The sequence below is a fragment of the Mustela nivalis genome (genome assembly GCF_964662115.1).
Source record: "Mustela nivalis genome assembly, chromosome: 12".
Taxonomy (NCBI): Eukaryota; Metazoa; Chordata; class Mammalia; order Carnivora; family Mustelidae; genus Mustela; species Mustela nivalis.
Window position 1 is genome coordinate 31,545,165 of NC_139031.1, and position 22,017 is coordinate 31,567,181.

Here is a 22,017-nt window from a genome sequence, read left to right on the forward strand (position 1 = left end):
TCTTTTGCGCTCCCCAGCGCCGGGGAGGAGCTGAGTGTGCGTAAAATCCGCATCTTCCCCAGACACTTTGGCTGAGGGTGCCTGGGTGAGGTCCGGAGGGTCATGGACTCCCGGCTCCCCGCCCTGCGAGCTCTGTATATAAGCCCAGCTCCGAGGAATCAAGGCCACAGGTCTTCATTTCCCCGAGGCCTGGCGCCTCCCTCCCCAACCTTGCCCGGCTTCGCCTCGGCAGCTCCAAATCTCCACTCGTTCTTCCTCTTGGCGTTGGGAGAGACGCGGAGCAATGAGTTGAAAATCGTCTCTGGATTCTTGCAGGCTGTACACAGTAATCTCCTCATCCTGTCCTTCATTTTCCCACACTAGTACCCTCGGAGACTTCTGTTTGCCGGAGGGTAGCCTCATCTTTCCGCCGCATGGGTCCTGTGGCAGGAGCCCCACTGATGCTCTCTGCCCAGGAGCTTCCCGAAAGGTGCCTGCCTCCGCGGGTGCTCGAGGCCACGCGGAGGTGTTCCTCTGTCCCCGCCTCACCTCATCTCCAGACATCTCTTGCCATCATTTCATCCACCCTTGTATAAAACCCGCGCCCCCCGCCCCACCCGGCGCCGCACCCCCTCCCTCGGCTGCTCCCGGCAGGCGGGGAGCTGAACGGCCAGGGGCGCGCAGGAGGCGCGCAGAGCTCTCGGGCTGCCCTCGCTCGCCGCGCCTGGGGAATTGGGCTGTGGGCGAGGCGGCCAGGGCTGGCCTTTATCGCTCGCCCTGTTGGTGGTTTGAAACTTTATCAGCGAGTCTCGCCACTCGCCGCAGACGCGAGCGGGGGGCGGGGGCGCGGCGAGGCGCCGGCAGCCGTGACGAGGCGCTCCCGGCGCTGAGCGCTTCTGCTCGGGGCACGCATGGCGCCCGCACACGGAGTCTGACCTGATGCGGACGCAAGGGGGTTAATATGAACGCCCCTCTCGGTGGAATCTGGCTCTGGCTCCCTCTGCTCTTGACCTGGCTCACCCCTGAGGTCAGCTCTTCATGGTGGTAAGTCCACGCGCACGGGTGCAGGGGGATTTTGGAGATGGGAGTGGGGAACGCACTAGCCACATAGACCTTTCCCGGTGGCGCTTCTCCGCGGCCACGGCCATCGAAATTCCAGTCGGAACCCCCAGCTGCTGTCCTCTCGTACCGCCTCAGCCCCAGCCCCTTTGCTTTTCCACAGAAGACCATTCCAGCTTTGACAACTCCAAAAAAACCCCACAGCCTCCCTCAAATGAGAGCTCGGATGTTTGGTTGATTTGGATCCAGATGAGCGACAGCCAAATCAGCCAATTTCTTATCCCGTTGAGAGACACGCTAGCCGGGTCTCCAGCTCTGTAGCACAGGCGTCTGTATGTGGTGTGTGCGCGCGCGCGCGTGTGTGTGTGCGTGTGAAAATTCACCTTGAAAACTACAACAGTCTCCCCCTCCAGCACACCCCCCCCCCCCCCCCCCCGTAAAACTGCCTCAAGATAAACCGACGGGCCAGTTCTGGCAGTGGAGAGCTCCACAACGCAAAGCGTATGATTTTGCATTATTTCTCGTCCTTCCACATTCCTAATGCTTCACCCCGTGGGGCGGAAGGACCTCTTGTTGCCTCCAGGTAGAGATTACCACCTTAACACAAAGATCGAGCCCCAGGGGGCTCTAAGATGCTACCCTGTTGAAAATCGCAGGCACTCCAAAGAGTAACTTTGCTGCCCTTTGTATGCTGGTCTGCGATTTATTTTGCATAGTAAAGGAATGGCAGAATGTTGAAATGTAACAGGTCTTAGCATAGCTGAAAGTTCCAAAGGCAGATTCTCTCCTCACTCCATCTCCCTTCATTCTGCTCTTGAAAAGAGGTGGAGTTGTTAGCTCTGTAAATGTCCTTGAACCTGCAAGTTTCAGAACAGATACTAAAATACTGATTCAGAAAGACCAGTTATAGTGGGCTGTTTTTGTTTTGTTTTGTTTTGTTTTTTTATAACAGAATCTGGCATAAGTAAGGAGTCTCAGCCAAATTAAAGACTAGAGCAAGGAGCTTTAGGAAGACCCTGGAGCTCTTCAAAGGAGCAAGCCAAAGCGTTGATGGGAAGAAGGGTTCAATTCCTTCCTAAGCAGCTTTGAACAGGAAGGCGTTTAGACTTGACATTGCTGACACAGGATCAAAGATTGATTTATCAGAGTGACCATTTTTCAATAAAATGACTATTTCTGTTTCCATGGGTGTATAAACATTATTTATTGCCTAGGCTTTTGTCGCATTGTCTCTCAGCTGTCACTTAAATATATTTTTTGGAAGTCACAGCTGTAACGATTTTATGATCATATAAAATAATGAAAATACAAGAAAAAGACATTCTCCTTGTTTGATCGCTTCAAAAGACACCTATGGCAGCTTGGGTTATATAAAAGGTACCTTTCTAAACATTTCACAACTAATAGAGAACATCTGGGTAGAGATGATGATGTAATTTTTTGTTAAAGTTTCTTTTCAAAAGTACTTTATGGAGCTGTAACACTGTTTGATTCTTCCAAACATTTAGTGTCCTTAATAACAATAGAAAGAATTTTTTTTTTCCAAAGGTTCTCTATAAAAGCTAAAGAGAGCTGGAAAAATGGAAATATTTAAAGGATGTTTTGGTAAGGAAAGAAGGGACTGTCTGTGAGGAGAGTGTAACATCAGATAGCACGAGCAGGCGTTGATTAGACAGATAGTTTCTAAAGACATGTCAACGTTAGGTCAAATAAATGGGAACAAGCTGCTTCTAAAGGTTGACGTCCCCCAAAGTGAAGACACACTGTGTTGTGGAGATCAGAGCCTTCCCTGGAGATCTCTGGAGAAGTCTCTGAAGCCTTCTTCCCCAAACCCATTCATTGTCCCTCACCCTCACTCTTGACCTTGACTCTTCCACCACGAGCAGAGCATCATCAGGTGGCCCTGGTTTCCTGTCCAGAACACACAGCCACTGCTCCATTTTGGAGTGGAGTGGAGCCACTGCAGTGGAGCCACTGTTCCACTCCAACAATCCAGGGTGGCTTCTACCAGATCATTCCCATGCCTGCTGTGCCGCTTCTTGCTTTCCAATATCCTCCAGAGGATCAGGAATTCCTATTTGAACCAAGCTCTGAGCTCTTTCGTTTCCTGGGCAACACAACACCAGCCCTGGCCCTTTGTGGTGTTTTCACCTCTGTGTCGGTCCTTTGCAGGTACATGAGAGCTACAGGTGGCTCCTCCAGGGTAATGTGTGACAATGTTCCAGGCCTGGTGAGCCGCCAGCGACAGCTGTGCCACCGGCACCCGGACGTGATGCGGGCCATTGGCCTCGGAGTGGCCGAGTGGACTGCAGAGTGCCAGCACCAGTTCCGCCAGCACCGCTGGAACTGCAACACGCTGGACCGGGATCACAGTCTCTTTGGCAGGGTCCTGCTCCGAAGTAAGTCCCCTGCCCTCATGGAGTTCCATGGGGCTGTCCCCTGACTGGGGCTTCAGAGACCCTGCTCATCTTGTCTTGCATTTTATTAGTCAGAAGCTTCTTCTTTTGGGTTGGCCCTGTCCCTGTTTTGCAGATGACGACTAGAGAAACCAAGGAACTCGCCTCAACTTTTGAAGGAGGCCAGGTGTAGCTTAGGATGAACTGTCTCTTGGCTCTTTGCTCTGTCTGTCTATATCCTGCCACTACATTGCCTGTTCCTCCAAGATCAGATTTTGTCTTCAGGAGAAAGGAAGCTGTCACAGGGCTCTCTTGACTTGTTTATTCTTTCTGGGACTTGAAACTTCCAGAGGATCTGAGCAGATCAGGATGGAATACTCAAATCTTTTACTGACTAAGAAGTATGTATTTCAAAAAACAAAACAAAACAAAAACCCTGTATGTATATTAAAAAGAAGAGACAAATCTCTGTCTTAAACCTTTTATAACTCATTCATCTACTCAGCTGTGGGTCACTGTGTGTCTAAATTCAACATTTTTTTTCCTCCAGTAGATTATAAATTCTGCAAGGCAGGGACTAGCCTCTCTTTCCCTGCACTTGCTTGGTACTATTCACTCATTGATGGGTTGAATGAATGGATGAACTCATAGTGAGCACCTGTTTTTTTTGTTGTTGTTTGTTTTTGTTTTCTTGTTTGTTTTTTTAAGGCACATTTTAGGAAGAATAATATTTATGGAGGATTTGGGTGAGAACCATGAATACATTGTTTTCAAACACATGTTTGTTTTGTTTCTGTTTTACTTAGAAGGAGCATTAAACACATCTAATTACATAATAAATTTCTTAAATTCCTGAATATGGGAAGTAGCAAATTAACTGAAAATCAGATTTCATTGTCAAAAATACCCATCCCTTAACCTGGCATTATTAGCATTCTTCAAGAAGTAGCACGGCCCATTTGCTATTGGGAAATCTGACTGAAAACACAACAGTTTATGTGTGAAACCCAGAAACAGGAAACTACACTTGTTTTTGCCCACCACCCCCCCATTCCTAAGAAAATTGTCCAGGCTGTACACTTGGTAATGCTTAACAGAGGGTGTTTCTATCATGTAATCATCACAGCCCTAGGGTTTTATGAGGCCAAATGCATAACTGAATGTCTCTAAAATCCCCCAAGGGCGTAGTACTCTCGCTCAGTGTATCCCTAAAGTTAATTTACTGCGATATTCTGCAATTTTATTCTCTAGTTTAAGAACTATATTCTCGTGCATTCCTTTTAGAGTTTCAATATGACATCGCAGATTTTTGAAAGGTTAATAGTAAATTTCAGCTACATGGAATTTCAAGACTTCACCTAGATTAGCTCACCAGTGAATCAATTAAAGTGCTGGACCTTGTCAGAGACAGTTTACAAATATCTAACACAAGTGATCTTTGGGTATGTTGTGGACAGGCTCTCAGTGTTTGAGGCTGTGTGAGGACTTTCTTTCCAAAGTACTAACAATCATTTTTCAGTCATTACAAATTAAATATCCTTCTCCTGCACAAAATGTTCACCTCCTAATTCTGTCTGCAAAAATCCATTCAGATGTCTCCATATTGAATAAAAACCTTTAGATCAGCAATCAAAGGAAGCAGTTTTGACCATGGAAGGAACCTAAAGATAACATGTCTAGCAAAGCTGCGGATTCATTTGTAAAATCCTTTAATCTTGGCTGTAGGGTTGCTGAGAGGGAAGAAGTTAGAACTCGGGGATGTGGTGCTAGTTTGAGCGTCAGGACTCAGGTGAAAAAGAGAGTCTAAGCTGTATTTCTTCAGAGTTCTTTCAGATGAAGCTGAATGTTTTGCCAAAGTACTCGAAACTTAAAACACTCATGCTACACAATTTCTTTCCATTCTTCACAGAAGGCCAGCTTTCTTCCTGGACATTTATATAAACTCCTGTGACTGTCGGTGATGATTTTGTGTTGGTTATGGGAGGGCTGAATTTGGCCTAAAGTAGTTTATCCTGGAAATAATCAAGAAATTCCAATGAAGCTATCCAAAGATTTTTACAATTAATTGCTTGGAGGGAAATTCACATCTTAAGTTGTGAAGAACTCTCTCTTTTGGAAACCTAAATGTCCTTATAGATGAATAGGACAGGCAAAGGACAACACCATTGATGCGGAGAACATAACAGTTACTAACATATCCCATGGTCCTAGAGAAAAGGAGAACATTTACTAGCCTCTTTTGCTTCAGAGAGCTAGAGGAAGACAGAACAATTTCTGGAAACATTTTCAATTCATTCATTCCACAGACTGTCACCAACCATAGGCAGAGAACCTAAAAGACCAAACTAGTAAACCCAGAAATATTCCTGCAAGAATACACCTCCAGAATTCTAAAATAAGCCATAAAAAACAAAACAGTGAGCAGGTCTCATCCTTGTAATGTATTAAAGAAAAAGAAAAAGAAATGCAAGCATTGAAAGAGAGAGCTGAACTACCCATAACATTCCAGAATGTGGAGCTTCTAGTATTTTACCCTCCCAGTAACCATCCCCTGCCCCAGAAAGAAAAAAAAAAAAAATGCCTATGCATTTAAAAACCTTTCTTGACTTATCTCAACCCCCAAATTATGTTTTTAAGATTTATTTGTCAGAGAGAGAGCAAGCAAGCACAAGTATGGGGAGTGACAGGCAGAAGGAGAAGTAGGCTTCCCGCTGACCAAGGAGCTGGATGTGGGGCTCCAGCCCAGGGTCCTGGGATCATGACCTGAGCCGAAAGCAGAGGCATAATGGACTGAGCCACCCAGGTATTCCTCTCAACCCCTAAATTAACGAAACTTCAACCACATCAGGAAGTACCACCTTTGAGATTTGGATTTTGTTTCACACTGTGATGGCTTTAAAGAGAATCAGTTTTTCTAAGAGGCCCCAGATCAAAATTTGTTCTGTTACAAAGCCAACTCTTGAAATGTGCTACTATTTCACACATAGCATTTTAGTGATTCATCTAAGACACTTAACTGAAAACATCTTAAGGCCATATCTACATGACACCAAAACATCTGGAGGTAAAAATGAAAAGTCAGTCAATGTGCTAACTTTTGTGTTTAAATAGACAGACATCTAGTTCTTTAGTAATGTGTCTTAAAAATAAATGACAAATATTTACAAAGGTGATATTTTTGCTTTGGAAATTCCTTCAGGAACACAGCAGATTTTCAGTGATTTTTCTTCCTTTCAGCCAACAAGTCAATATCATCGTTTGCAAGTTATGCCAGGATAAATTCTACACCTAGGCCACTGATTCCTCTATGCCTTTCAAAATACTGTCTGGTCACTGACATCCTATGATCCACGTCTCCCATGCCTTTCCCCTAAAAGGCCACCTCATAAAATTGTTCTTCTTTCTCCTTAAGGAATAAAACTAGAGCTAAATACATTAGGCATTTGGAATCTCCCCGCTCTGTGTCAACTCTCCATGCTGGTACTATATGCCAAGTACAAAACCAGGCCTTCGCAGATCAAGGTGTTAACTATGGACAAGCCATTTTCTTAAACTATAAAATGGGTGTGATAAAAATCTTACTTATCGGAAAGCCACTACCTGAGATTAAGCCACATTAGTATCTGTTAATCGCCTTCTTTTACAAAACATCTCAGTTTGCTTAGAAAACCTGTGATCCTGGTAATAGAATCTAGAACTCTAGATTCTTTGACCATCCCATTTCTCCCTGGAGAGTGCTACCTGCTACCTATGGCAAATATTCATATAATTGATTTTACCTAAACACAGGGCATGATGAATTCCTTTTCTGATGGTTAAAGGTTTCAGGGGAGATATTTTTTTGAAGGCTGAGGTAAGTGCCATGTAATATGGTGTAGATATGTTTTCCTGATTTTTAATAATGAGACTAGCAGAGCAAATATTACAAGGGACATATAATAAATTTTCACAGTGAATGACAAACGGAAACAAGCAGGGCTTCAAGGCGAGAAGGTGGTTTGTTCTTTCAGCTGCGTGGTTCAAAAAGTCACACTCGTCTTGACATACTGCATCGCTGAATGGCCCTCCATTTTCTGCCTTGAGTTGGCATTAGGTTGTTGAGCTTTTATTTTGATTGTTAATATATTTGCTGCAGCACCCATTAATAAAAAGGCATGCTAATAACAATGAAATACTGCTCCACTTGAAAAATGAGGTGTACACGGACCCCAAAGAGCCTTATATCTGTCACTGTACCACAACACCGTGTTATGAGTTACTACAGATTATTAAAATAATTTAATGTAGTTATTGCACTGAAATATGTACCTTTCAGCCTGTAAGGGAAAGTAGCCTGTGCCCTAATAAAGAACAATTCTAAGAAAGCACCCCAAAGTGTTCTTGCCCAAGTCTAATTATAGGCGGTAAATTTGTTTCCTTCTAGAAAACGAAAGAAAAGTGTTTCGCTGTCTTTTACCCAATACCAGTGATTAGTGCAGGTGTTCCAGAAGAAAGTAAATTCACCTTAATAGTCAGACGTAGTATGTAACTGAAGGATATTGCATATTGCCTTCAACCATCTCTGAATTACTCATGAAAGCTGATGCTGAACCAGAGCCCCACCCCCCAAGGTTGGAACACGCAAAGCTGGTCACTGCCTGAGTTCTTTTCCCTGCCTCAGCCCCTGGGTGTCTTTGAATTCAGTTTTCAGCCTCCGCTGTTTATGTGACAGAAGTGTCCTCACTGAGGCCTGCAAGCTTGAAAGGATTTTTCAAGGAGAGATGCCCATAGCACGAATACTAAACTATTTAGTGGAATGACAGAATCCTAGAACGCAGGCTCTGTTACAACTACAAATGAAAGGAAGGCCTCCGAGGCGGCATTCCTCTCCTCTAGGACAGGAGGCGAATGTAAAGCCAGGACCGGGCAAGACAGCCTTTTGTTGCATTTTCTTTTATACGCTTAACTGACTTGAAGGATGGTTGTCACACAGATGCCTAATCTGACAAAAGCTTTTATGATACAGAAACAATTCCTATTAAAAAAGTGAGCCCTGGGATGCCTGGGTGGCTCAGTAGCTGCCTTTGGCTCAGGTCATGATCCCAGCGTCCTGGGATCCAGTCCCACATCAGGCTCCTTGCTCCGCAGGGAGCTTGCTTCTCCCTCTGACTCTGCCTTCCACTCTGTCTGCCTGTGCTCGCTCTCGCTTGCTCTCTCTCTGACAAATAAATAAATAAAATCTTAAAATAAAAATAAAAATAAAAAAGTGAGCCCTGACTCTAGAAGAGAAACCTTCAAGAACACCAGAACCTTCTTGCTCCATGGTGAGGGACGCCAGAGGTAGAACCAGTGCTCAGCAGCCCCAGCGTGAAAACTATTCCGAACTAGCAATTCCAGACCCCATTTAAGATAAGCATTTCTGTTGCAGGTAGTCGGGAATCTGCCTTTGTTTACGCCGTCTCCTCAGCTGGAGTTGTGTTTGCCATCACCAGGGCCTGTAGCCAAGGAGAACTAAAATCCTGTTCCTGTGATCCAAAGAAGAAAGGAACCGCCAAGGACAGCAAGGGCAATTTCGACTGGGGTGGCTGCAGTGATAACATTGACTATGGGATCAAATTTGCCCGAGCCTTTGTGGACGCCAAGGAGAGGAAGGGAAAGGATGCCAGAGCCCTGATGAACCTTCACAACAACAGAGCCGGCAGGAAGGTATGGGTGGCTGCGGGGCTCGTGGTTTTCTAGACTGCGTGGTTTATAAATCACTTAAGCCAAATTTATCTTAAGCTTTCCTAGAGTTGATAAAATGCTATACAGTCCAACTTCCCACTGCCCTGCCCCCTGCCCCAGATTCTAAAGAATATCGTGGACTAGATTGAAATGTCTCCACCGGCACTCCACCTTCCTTCCCACAGCAGAACGGGAGGCCATGCATTCCTTTTGGCATTGTGTAAAATCAAGGGTTTGTTTTTTGTTGTTGTTGTTGTTTTTTCTTTTTTAATCTTTTTAAAATTTTTTTAAAGATTTTATGTACTTATTTGACAGACAAAGATCACGAGTAGGCAGAGAAGCAGGCAGAGAGGGAGGGGGAAGCAGGCTCTCCACTGAGCAGAAACCCTGATGCGGGGCTCGATCCCAGGACCCTGAGATCATGACCTGAGCTGAAGGCAGTGGCTTAACACACTGAGCCATCCAGGTGCCCCTAAAATCAAGTGTTTTATAGTCCTCTGGATACTGTATTATCTATACAGGAGATAGAGTGGGACACTGATTGCTTGTATCTGAGGGGATCAAGAAGACCCAGAGCATCTTCTCTCAAACTCATCAGGAAAGCAACCTACCAGGCATGGCTTATTGACCTCTAGATTTAGAGATGCTTTTTTTTAGAACCAGACCCAACTCTCACACATTAAAGCACCACCTTGTAGTTTCTGGGACTGGATGAGTAAGTAGACCAGGGAAAGACATGCCCCAAAGAGGTGCTCTGGTCCCTGATCTACTAGTCCTGACTAACTTCCTGGGCTGTGGGTTCCCTGTCATTATTTGCCTCCTCGCCCCCATTTGTTGCATGAGGCAACAGGACCTAAGGTGCTCAAGGTGACAGGAATGTCAGTAGAAAAGTCAGTACTAGCATTCAAGTTCAACTCCTAGCCTAGGGGTGCTTTTGCCCAGGATTAAACCATTTCAGAGCTGGTATTCAGATCTGTTGATGTGCCATTTCTTTCTGCATGGTGACAGGACCAGAATAACTAGAGAGTCTGAATGCCACACTCTATCTATCTCTTTGTGGAAAAAAAACATAAACTAATGAAATATTTGGTCAGAACCATTCTAGAATAATCGAATTGCCAATGGGAAGAGATAATCGTAATTTGTCTTTTATCAACACAAAACAAAAATGTGCTTGACATTAATATGTAAAGAAAGATTGGCATAAAATTGAAAGGTCCCCAGGAGGGCTTTAATAGAAAAAAGAATTGAAAAGAATGCAGATCTGTTTGGATAAAAACCCTTTTACTAGGCTCATGGAAAGAACAAATCTCATTTAAAGGAAGTTGGAAGGAAAGTCTTGCTTAACACATGGAATAAAATGAGTGTGACCTGAGCTGTTTACAAATAGTACCTTTCTTGAACTTTAAAAATCAACATTCCTTATTTTCATGAATTTACGAACCTACAGTGACTACTGCCAAGAATATAGACTATGGTTGTGTAATCCTACAACTATTGGTAATTACTGTTTGTGCAATGGTTTAGATTTTAAAAAATTTACATTGACCTTTGTTTTGACATTGATACCACATGTATAAGTTATAAAGTGTGGTGTCTTTGATGGGATCGTGCTGCTTAATTATTCAAACAGGGTGTGTAGTTAGATCTAGAAGACCATTCCTAAAGGTAAAGGCATATGGTCGTATGCCGTAACCAAAAGAATGTTGATTTGTCAAAAGAAATGTTAATTTTGCTTAATAGGCCATTAGGTTTTGAATGTTTCACTTCTTCAAGACAACAGATCTTAGCTATTTTATCGTAGGCCCTGATTTAATGTGACTTCTAATATAAATCACATGATTCTTCACTGTGTAGAGGTGAACAGCTGTCAGGCCTCAGATATTCTCCTGCCTAGTCTGCAAAACCTAGGAGGCTACTTTTGATTGGAATAAAAGTGCACACGCTGACTTTTTAAAATGTGGCTTTAATTAATGGTGGGTGGGCAGACTTTTTCAAGGAGATGCATGATGTCAGTGAATATGAACTTTAATGAGAGTGAATGTATTGAGATAAACATGCGTCTTTAATTCTCTTCTTGCGGTCATTAGACCCCCAGTCTCTGCTCCCCCTTCCTACGAGCAGAAGGTCTGTGGAATCAAAATGAGAACAGGCTGGGCTTGTGTTTGAAGGCAGGCCTCCTGAGCTGAGCCTCCAACTGGCCTGGCTCTAGAAAGACCCAGTATCCCCGATCGGAGAGCACTGTCCGTTCCTTCTTAGTTTCTGCTTTGTGCTTTTCAGTGTTTCCCATATTGCCCAATATGATGAACATCTACTTTTTAAAATGCGGGTCAGGGACCAATACGCTTTATTTAAAAGAAAAAAACACCTATTCCAAGATTATGCTTAGCCAATACTATAAAGCGAATTCAACACTGCCATTCACAGTGGGCCTTAATTTTCCCCTAATATTTGAACAGTTTAATTCATTTATTACAGCAGCTGGTTAGAGCACCCTCATGTGTCCCTGTACTGTAATGTCATTTCAGATCCTCTGTGCTGTCCTATCTTTTTAATCACAGTCTCAGAATTTGTAGTAATGGTTTTTTCCCTTGATGTGTACTTGAAAATTCATCCTTGACTGAGTCCAATTTACCACCGCTGAATCAGATTATTAAGTTCTAAAAAGATAAATCTACCTTCTTCAAAACCTACAGTCTATCAAGAAGGAAATTTCAGTGTCTCTCAACAGTTCTTTTTAAATCTAAAGATGTCATGCCACAGAATCTTCTAAATTATATGTTAAAATATGCAAATTACGAGACAAAGTTACGTGGTAAGTAACATCATTTGTTCCCTTTCATAAGCTTGAAAATGGCTTTTACATAGTCTACTCTTTAGAAATAGTCCCAAGTAATCACAACCAGTTGAAGCAATCACAGCTTCTTTGACCTTTTCTAAGAGAATCAAAAGAATCTGTATCCAGTCAAGCAAGGCCCTAGGATCACTGGAAATGTACATGATAAGAATTCCAGAAAAACTTTTTCCCCTGAAATTCTCTTACTGTGAAAACACAGAGAATATGGAATTTAAAATCAGATCTACCTTAGTTTTAATCTTGCAGTATCTATGGCGTTGCTCACTGAAATTCCGTTTTTCTCCTCTGTAAAGGGTATTCCGTGGTGCTGTGGGAAGACAAGAATAAGGTAGATAGCACAGAACCGGAGAGGCAGCTGCACTCCATGAAAGTCCATTCCTTTCTCTTTAGTGAAGCGAAGGTCATCTGTGACTTCAGGAATAGAGCTAGACACAAACCCAGGAGGAACTATTACTGAGGACTCGGTCTGACAGGCCCCAGGTAGCCATAGAGCCATCTCTGGTACAGTTAAGCACACTAACATACAGGCATGCAGTATTCTCTAGTTTATAAAACACTATCCAAAATTTGTCATTTGATCTTCCAGGAAACCCTGTAGGATAAAAACCAGCACGAGTATTCCCACTTTTCAGACAGCGAGCCGCAGACTGGGCTGGACATGGTGACTAAGGAGTCAGATGGCCGAGGCACCCTGGGCTTGGGGCTCAAACCTGGTGGGGCTCGCCCTTCTCTCCTCGTGGACCTTCCATGGGGGCTCTGCTGAGCAATTCTGAGAAAAACACAGAGTTTCTGTATCTTGAAAAGAGCAGCAGCTGCCCTTGGAAGGTAGTTTAATGATGATATTTTGTGTAGGTCTTTCTTTCACAAGTACACTACAGTGAATTTATATTCTTCTTTAACAACAGGGAGGATATTGTTTTAAATGCCAGAAACACGACTGCTGGTTCCTGGGAGTGTATTTGAAGTAATGGAGCCTTGCTGGGTGGCTTCAGAGTGTTCCACCTAATGGCGCTGCCGCTGCTCTGAGAGGCCTATGCGCTATGGGGCGACTCAGTTTAGGTCGACAGATAATTAACGCGTTACTCTGGGGCACTAAGTCGTAGGTGGAAAAGCATGGGACAAAGAGCCTCCTGATCAGGAGGAACGACCGGTTCATCGGGGGGAGGAGGGAGACACAGCGCCAGGCAAGCTCTAGGCTGTGGGTATTAACAGAAAAAACAGCCACGGGGCCAGAAAGCTGAGGAGAGAAAGGTTGGGTCACAACAGAACTGGATGTTGGAGCTGGAGATAAAGATTTCCCATGATTGAGATAGGAAAAATTCTTTCCAGGATGAAGAAATTGCAAGGCCAAGAAAGATAGTGGAGCAGAAAGAACATCAAAGTTGAGGAATGACGAGGGCTCTAGGGTGGGGTTCCTAACTGAGACTTAATAGGGGCTGAGGCTGCACACTGGCGTCTGCCAGATCTCAGCCTCGAACGCCGTGCGGAGAGATTTGGACGTCGCTGGGAAGCAACAGGAAGGCACTGAACAGTGGAGATGTTAAACATTTAAGTTCCACTCTTAACGTATTCTTCACTCCTCTGGAGTCCCCTGTGAAGGGCTGGTAGATTTCAAAGTTCAGATGTTCTGTGATGTGTTTGAATTAGTGTCTTATTAAATAGAGTAGGAAAATTGTGAGAAATGTTTACTTCCCTGAATTTTATTTTCAGCCTTAAATACACATATAAGGGCTGATGTAGATATTAGGCTTTCTGATGAATACGAACAAAAAATTAGCAGGTGGCAACTGTGTTGAAATTGATATTTTTAACATGATGTTTAACATTGCTATTGGCTACTTTATTCATTAGCGGATCCTAGCTATTGACAGCATCTTCCGAGGCATAGGGAAGCTGGGGTTCTGGAATCCGAACATTGGCTCTAATACTTGAGCATGACTTTAGACAGGTTACCTGAAGAGAATTTCCACATCAGCTAAAATGTATACACCAGGTTTTAAGCAGGCCTAAAAGGCAAGTAACATTACTATCCATATTTTGCATATGAAGAGACTAAGGTCTAATAGGAAGGCTAGAAATAGCAAACAAAATGAATTTATTGCTAGCTAAAATCATCTGAAATTCAGACTTAACTTGGCATCCTATATTTTATATGGGAGAAATTTGGAGGGCCAAGGGATTCAGAGCTTCTAGCTCCAAGCCCTGAGCAAATCAGGGCCACTCAAAGTCAAAGCGGTAAAGCACTGGGGCCTGTCCCTGAACTTGGCCCACTGGGAAACTGGGACAGAACAGGTATTTCTGTCTATAGGAAATATGTCCAAAGTCCAACAGAAATGGATATTGTTCAAGACACAAGCATAGACTTACTACAGGCAAGTAATCTTGGACCTAATAAAAACTTCCAAGATATCACTCCCATGATGCCCCTTAAGATAAATAATTAATAATGGTTCTGAACCAAGAGAACTAGGCATGAAAATCACATTCTCCAAAAGTAAGGACTATTAACCGAAAATGATAAAATCAAACTGAACTACAGAGCCAGATTTCTTTGACCTCCTCTTCCTATAAACCCTCCTTTAAATAATGTTGAGCTTCCTTATGAGGCACAATCTCACTTTGTATTTGTTTTCTGACTGGTCTCCTTAGTTTATAGAATTAAATGCATTTTGAAAAGGTAGATCAGTTGTGCCAACCTCACCCCTGTCTTGTACCTGTACATAGTATGTGCTTCATACTATAAATCTTTATAGAGCATAGGAATCAAAAACTAACCAGAATCAAAGTCCCAAAGCAGAGAATAACTTTTAACAGAATTGTTATGGTTCCATGTAAAGTCCTATTATTCATAGAAAATGTTTTTAGACTGGCTTCATTAGTCAATAAGAATTATTATATATATATGGTTAGCCAACGGTAATGTTCCTGAATTCCACACCTTATATTTCCTAACAAAACCCACCTGAAGTCACTGTTTTTGAAGAATGACAGTGCTCAAGAAATAACAATTTCTCATTTAAGTTATATGCAAATCAGCTGGATAGGTTGCTAATAAATATCCCTTGTTTCCTAGTTCCAGAACTTGTATTTATAGAAGTTGGTCTGATTTTCAATAACTCTTATCTTAGAGATATGAACCTGTCAAAAGGATTTGTTAATAAATGTACTTGGCTGTAAGCCAGCATCTGAAAATTAAATATGTTTTCCCTCAGAAAATTAAATATGTTTCCCTCAGGAAAACTGATAGAAGACCAGAAATACATGAGTGGCCTTGTTGCATGCACTCAACTAAAAAAGTAAAGTACTAACACTTCTTTGAATGCCCACATTTAATTAAGTAATTTAGTTAAAACATAGCATAGAAGCACCTAAAGTAAATTCTAAACTGAATTTCTAAGGCAAGGTTAATAGTTAAGCTGGCATACATTTCACACAGTATAAGGTCGATTGCCCTCATTCTGGTAGGAAGAGATGTCCTATAAAGAAATCTTACAAAGACACCCTGGGGTTGCTTGGGCTCCATTTTCAGCAAAGCTGACTTACGAAACCAAAATATCATTCTCTTTGGGAGAAGTCTTTCTAACTGGCAAATAATTCTTTGTAGACTGTAATTAGATATGCAAACACTATATGTAAAAACTTTTCCTGGGAAGCCTGAGTGGCTCAGTCCTTAAACGTCTGCCTACAACTCAGGTCATGATCCTGGGGTCCTAGGACTGAGCCCCTTATCGGACTCCCTGCTCAGTGGAAAGCCTGCTTCTCCTTCTGTCCCTCCCCGTGGCTTGTGCTCTCTCTCTCAAAATAAATAAAGTCTTTAAAAACAAACAGGGCGCCTGGGTGGCTCAGTTGGTTGGGCAACTGTCTTCGGCTCAGGTCATGGTCCCAGAGTCTCAGGATCGAGTCCCACATCGGGCTCCCAGCTCCACGGGGAGTCTACTTCTCCCTCTGACCTTTTCGCCTCTCATGCTCTCTCTCATTGTCTCTCTCTCAAAAAAAAAAAAAAAAAAAAAAAAAAAAAAAATAGAATAAAAAAATCTTAAAAAACAAACAAACAACTTTCCTAAAGCTCACTGAACCCAGAGATCACAAACCCCTGGGAGCTAGGGGAGGGGCAAACCCCAGGATGACAAATGCTGGTAGAGTGATTTGAGGTATAGATGGTATAGACTTGGTGCCAGTCACGATTGGGTTACATCCTTCCTCAGCCACGCTACCTGTGAGACCAAGGGTAAGATCTGGTATCTAATGTTCTAGTCCAGGAAATGGGGATAAAAATAGGACATATTTTATATGTTTGTGTGGCTTCTATAACAGAGTGAATATGAAGTGTTTGGGTGGGTTAAGTAAGTACTGAGTATAAAGTGTTTAGTGTGGTTTGACATATGTGAGACCCTAATGAAAGTTAAGCTTCCTTATTATGTTCTGACAATAAGCTGGGCAGATAAATATAAAATCAATACAGTTGTTCTAGCCTGCTCAATGCATGTAATACCTTCTTCTATAGCTTTCATTTATTTATTTATTTTAAACATTCAGACTTTTGTTTCTTTGGGAGAGAATGCTAATATATAGAAGTTTCTTAAATCCTAAGTCTAGAAATTAGCCTCTAAGGACCAAAGTCTTAAAATGCTCAAAATTAGAGATTTAAGGGCCACATAAGGAAACTGCTAACTATGATTTTAGCACTGAAGCAATTATGAGCCTATCAAAGATTTTTTGAGATAAGTTATCTGCCCAGCTAAAAATGGTTTCCATGAGGCTGAATACCAAAAGAGTATTGCTGTCCTTAGGAGCCATATTTATTTTTTTCTCATGTAGTCATGTCAAATGAACAAGTATTTATTCACTGGATGCCCCAGAATAAAAGCTTAAGTGAAGCATTGATGCTGACTGTGCGGGCCAGTTTGGTGATATGAAAAGCCATGGGGGCCGGGAGAATGTGAGAGAGGAGGTAGGGAAGGCTGGGAATGGGATACTGATGGCAACCTTGAAGACACAGCCACTCAGAATCAAACAAGAAGCAGAAGAGATCTTTTAGGAAAGCTCTAAGACAAAAGAGAAAACAGGACCTATGTCATGGGCCTGTTTTTCGAAGAAGATTTTAGCCTCACACACTGAAGAGAGACAACAAGCCACTGCTATCTATTCTTTCTAGTGTCCTCTCTTCCTGCTGTAAGAGAAGAATTGCCCAAACAAAAGTAAATTGTACAGTACAGAAGTGTCTATGGAAGATGGGGAAGTTACAGCTCACCTGCCCCATCCCCACCCCACGGTCCTTTTCCCCTTCCAGATATTTGAGTGCAACAGACTCAAGGCTGTGGACAGGATGTAGGGTTTTCACATCTTCCTTCCAAAACCTCACTAAATTATACCAATGGGATAAGAAATGGTTTAAATCAACCATAAGGAGAATGGTCAAAGAAATTAGAAAACTCAACAAATTTCTGGGAAGTGGGAAGTAAATGAAGAAATTGTTACTTATAAAGAAGGATGAAGAAGCCACAGTCTAGGGGATTAAAAGCAGATGGGGGAAAGGAAAAAGAAGATGGGACAATAGCTAAAGTGGGCACCATGATGCTCAGTTACTAATGAGCACAGGAGAGAAGCATAGGCCTGAAAACTGGGACTAACTGAAAATCCCATAGACAGAATAAGGAACTCCATCCACACCCTCTCCCCCCATGAGTGAAACTCCTAGAAGTCTGGTGTAACCTCTCAGGCTTTCTGGAATTAGAGTCTCCAGCATAACAGCCAATGTCCTACCTACTCACCAGAAAACAAAACTCACTGGCCCACAAGCCCCACCCACATAACCTGCATTCCTAAATACCTTATTATAACTTCATTCTTAAATATGAAGAGACTGTCCAAAGATTACCATATATTTGATTAAATTCAGCAGCAAGAGAGAAAAAGACCAAGAATTGTAGGATAAATGACCTCGGGGGAGGGGGGTGGGGAACCAGTAACTCCCGAATGAGAAGAGAATTTTTTAAAAGCCTAATTAGTCTCCTCACAGATATTTCAGAAGATGTTCACATCCATAAACTACAAGAATGGATGCTTTGAAAAAGTGACAGCTAGAGAGTAGGGAAGAACTTGAAGAGAGAGCCAAAGAAGCCTTCCAGAAAGCTTAAAGAGAAGCCCAGGAAACAGTATGGAGATTCCTCAGGAAACTGAGAAGAGATCTATCTACCATATGATCCAGCTATTTCGTGTCTGAGTACTTCTCGGAAGAATACTAAAAGACTAATTTGGAAAGCTTCTGCACCCTATATTCACTGCAGTGTTAATTAAAATAGCCAAGCTATAGAAGCAGCTGAAGTGACCATCAGTGGATGAATGGATAAATAGTATGTGGTAGATATACACGACGGACTACTACTCAGCCATGAAGAATGAAATCTTGCCATTTGTGACAACACAGATCTTAGGAGTATTATGCAAAGTGAAATAAGTAAGACTGAGAAAAGCAAATACCATATGATTTCATTCATATGTGGCATCTAAGGAAACAAAATGAACAAGCAAAGCAATATAAAAACAAACTGATAGATAGAGAAGAGGTTGATGGTTCCCTGGGGGAGGGGGGGTGGAACCGTGAGTGAAATGGATAAATGTGGTCATTTATAGAATGGATGGTAACTAGAATTTTGGTGATGATCACTTTTTAATGTATACAGATGTCAGATTATAATGTTGTAAATATGGAACTTGCATAATGTTATATATCAATTTTGCTTCAAAAAATGAAGAAAAGAAAAAGAAAAAAGGAGGAGCCCAATAGACAAGTGGAGTTTAAGGAAATCCATAAACAATACCCATCTTTCCCACTTGAATTTGAAACCAACTAAAAAGTGGATAAAGGAGCTGGATAAAGAATAAAAATGTCTTTTGCTCTACTGAAAAAAAGCCGCACTTGAGGAGGTAGCTTCAAAGTTTCGAAGCACTTCCTAGCACTCCACCCTCAAACTGGACAGCCTTATTCACCCTGTCACAGGCTGCACGTTGGAGCCCCTGCAAGGAGCCTCTTGCTGGAGAGAAGGAACTGATCATAACTCATCTTCTCCACAGGTTGGCAGATGCCCAACAAGAAGGAACCCAGGCACATAAGCCCTGTCCTTCCTCTAAGCTCACCAGTTGGATAAGTCACTTCTCCTCCCCTGGAGAGAAATGACTAAGGGAATGGTGAGAGCCAAGAGTGTTACTTTCATGGAACTTCTTCCTCAAGAAGCCAGAAAGAAAGTATTAAAAATATAAGAGAGAAAATATAAAAGACATAAAGGATCAACTGAGGTTCAGCAACTGACTAATTAGAATGCCATAAAGAAACTTAAAAAATTGAGAGGAGAGAATATCTCTGTGCTGAAGGAGTTTCCAGATTGAAGGGACTGACTGAGAACCAAGCAGGGTTAATTTTTTTCTTAAAATCCTAAATATCATGTTGATATTTCAGAACATCCGGGATAAAGGACAGTTTCTGGAGACTTCCATGTAGAAAAAAATACAAAGTGAAATGAAAACAAAAGTCACTTGCCAAAGAATCAGCCAGACATCATACTTCCCATCCATACCACTAGAAACCAAACCCTGTGGAGAGACATCTTCACAGTTTTGAGGAAAAATTATTATTATTTTTTTAAAAGATTTTATTTGTTTATTTGACAGAGAGAAATCACAAGTAGATGGAGAGGCAGGCAGAGAGAGAGAGAGGGAAGCAGGCTCCCCGCTGAGCAGAGAGCCCGATGCGGGACTCAATCCCAGGACTCTGAGATCATGACCCGAGCCGAAGGCAGCGGCTTAACCCACTGAGCCACCCAGGCACCCCCCGAGGAAAAATTATTTTCAATCTGGAATTCTATACCTAGCCAAACTATTAGTCAAGGATGAAGGCTGAATAAAGACATTTTAGATGCACAAGAATTCAGACAATGTATCCCCATGCACCTCAAAGGAGTTAAGAAGTTGCTGCAAAGAGAAGCAATAAACCAAAAAAAAAAAAAAAAAAAAAGAAAAGAAAATATGGCATAGAGCAGAGTGTAGTTTGTCCAAACTGGGAGAGCAAAATTTTGGCTCTCAGCTATGTAGCCAGTCCAGGTTGGAAGAAAGTGGAGGATTGTGGAGGCCCCAGAGATAGAGAGAAGGATGGTGAGGGGGCAAAACATCAGGTTCTAGTAAATGCAGTTTGGTAGCAAGGAAAATGGGAAAAACCGCAAACTTCACTCCAATAACACTCTTCTTTGGCACAGAGGCTGTGATGCTGGATCAGAGATTATGACCTGCAGTCCTGGCATGGTCCTTCTCGTGCAGTTAACACAACCACCTCTCTGTTGATTGTTTTCAATTTTTAGAGTCAACATCTAGACACACTGTGGGAGACACCTATAGTCACAGAATAGGGCTTGAATGCCCTCACCTTTGCCCCTGTGAAAGGACAGGTGACGCTAATGGAGACTGGGAAGCAGAAGGGGAGGAGGGAAGATGAACTGCACCTGGACTTTTGGAACAAGAATAGGTGGAACTGTTCCACTTTGGGCCTTGAAGTTGCCCAGATCGCCAGAATTGTTGAGAGGCCGGGTGAGGCAAGTAAGGGCTGGGATAAATTCTCCACTGCTGTAAGAAGTCTCCTAGGAAATGCCCTCTGTAGATCAGTGGGTCAACAGTGACACACAGGGCTGTCACCTTCTGTTGTGTCAGCCTGGCACAGCACCCTCCAGAGGGCTCCACTCACCTCGTGGTCACTGCAGATTTGTGTAGTTAGTATGGCAATTTTCTGGCAGAGGAGTCTTAGGATGGTTTTCCCTGTTCCTCCCAAAGTCAGGGATCCTCTAGCATAGAACCGTTCCTGGGGGCATTTAGGTAACCACCAGGAAGGCTACAAGCAGAATTCATTTTGCGAGACCACCTCTGGGGTGTGTGGTGCCTGGGAAGAAGCGGGGAGAGGGGAGGAGGAGGGTACAGCGGAAGGTATCAGCTTTTCATCACGATCCTGCCTGGACTATCCGATATTTTTAAACCATGGGCACATATTTCTTTAGTTAAAAACTCTGAAAGTGTGCATGAAAAGCCCAGACTGTGTGGCAGCCCCTGGGATGTCCCCAGGTCCCCGCCTTCCCTTACCCTTTCCTCTGCCCACAGGGTGAGTCTGCGGGGCTCCCCTCCTGCTGCTGGCTCGGGAAGACCAGCAGCCCCTTTCTTCTCACCTCCCAGGACCCCCGGGGTGCATCTCCCTGAACAGGCCCCTCCACTGCAGCCGGGTCCTCTAAAAGCACTTGGCTTTACTCCCCCCGCCTCTCTGATTCCCTCCAGAACATGAGGAACGCGAACTGGAGTATGTTTCGGAGACATGGGGTAGGACGCAAACTGCAGTCAACAATCAGCTATCCCCATTCCTAGAAATGGAATGCCGCTCCCTGCCACGAGAGCGTCTCACCTGCTGGGCCCTGGGTGGGCTGGGACCCCCGTGGGTGCAGCCGCTTTCCCTCTTCCTCCGGGGCATTCCGGCTGTGGCCGCTGTGCTGGACTGGGGATCCTCAGCTCCCCCTGCCTGTTAGAGGCACCTGAGACCGGCAGGAGTCTCAAGGCCATCACCCTTGCCCCCCACCCCTGCCTAGGTTCTGATTTCCTCTGCCGAGGGAGAGGCCCCTCTAGGTGCTGGAAGCCTCCCCAGGTGATTTTACTGTGTAGCTCGAATGAGAATCACTGCTCTCCTCTCTCCAGATGCCAGGGAACAAACCCCGGATTCCTGTCGTTTTACTCGGTTCCACGCAGAGCCTCACCCTTTTTTTTCCGCCCCCGAGTGGAAGCGGAATTAACATGCAACGTTCTATTAGCTTCAGGTGTGCGACATATGCCGAGACAATGGTATATATTACTCAGTGCTCACAACAGGACGTGTAGTCCGCCTACAACATTATTACGGGGCTACCGACTATATTCCCTACACCTGGCTTTTGTCTCCTACTTCTGACTTCTAACTGGAAGTGTGTTCCTCTTAATCCCCTTTACCTGTCAAAGGGTTTG

At 43.4% G+C, this 22,017-nt stretch overlaps 1 protein-coding gene across 2 annotated transcripts in view; it reads left to right on the forward strand.

Annotated features, from left to right (window-relative positions):
- The first annotated feature begins 210 nt into the window (after positions 1-210).
- WNT2 (Wnt family member 2) overlaps positions 211-22,017 on the forward strand; it is a 47,685-nt gene continuing 25,878 nt past the window's right edge. The window contains exons 1-3 of one of the 2 annotated variants that reach the window (XM_082693069.1): positions 211-1,023; positions 3,211-3,437; positions 8,842-9,119. In XM_082693069.1, coding sequence (XP_082549195.1) covers positions 941-1,023; positions 3,211-3,437; positions 8,842-9,119 — 588 coding nt within the window. In that variant the 5' untranslated portion in view covers positions 211-940. The remainder of the gene's footprint in view (positions 1,024-3,210; positions 3,438-8,841; positions 9,120-22,017) is intronic. The other variant, XM_082693068.1, reaches the window with a different exon arrangement.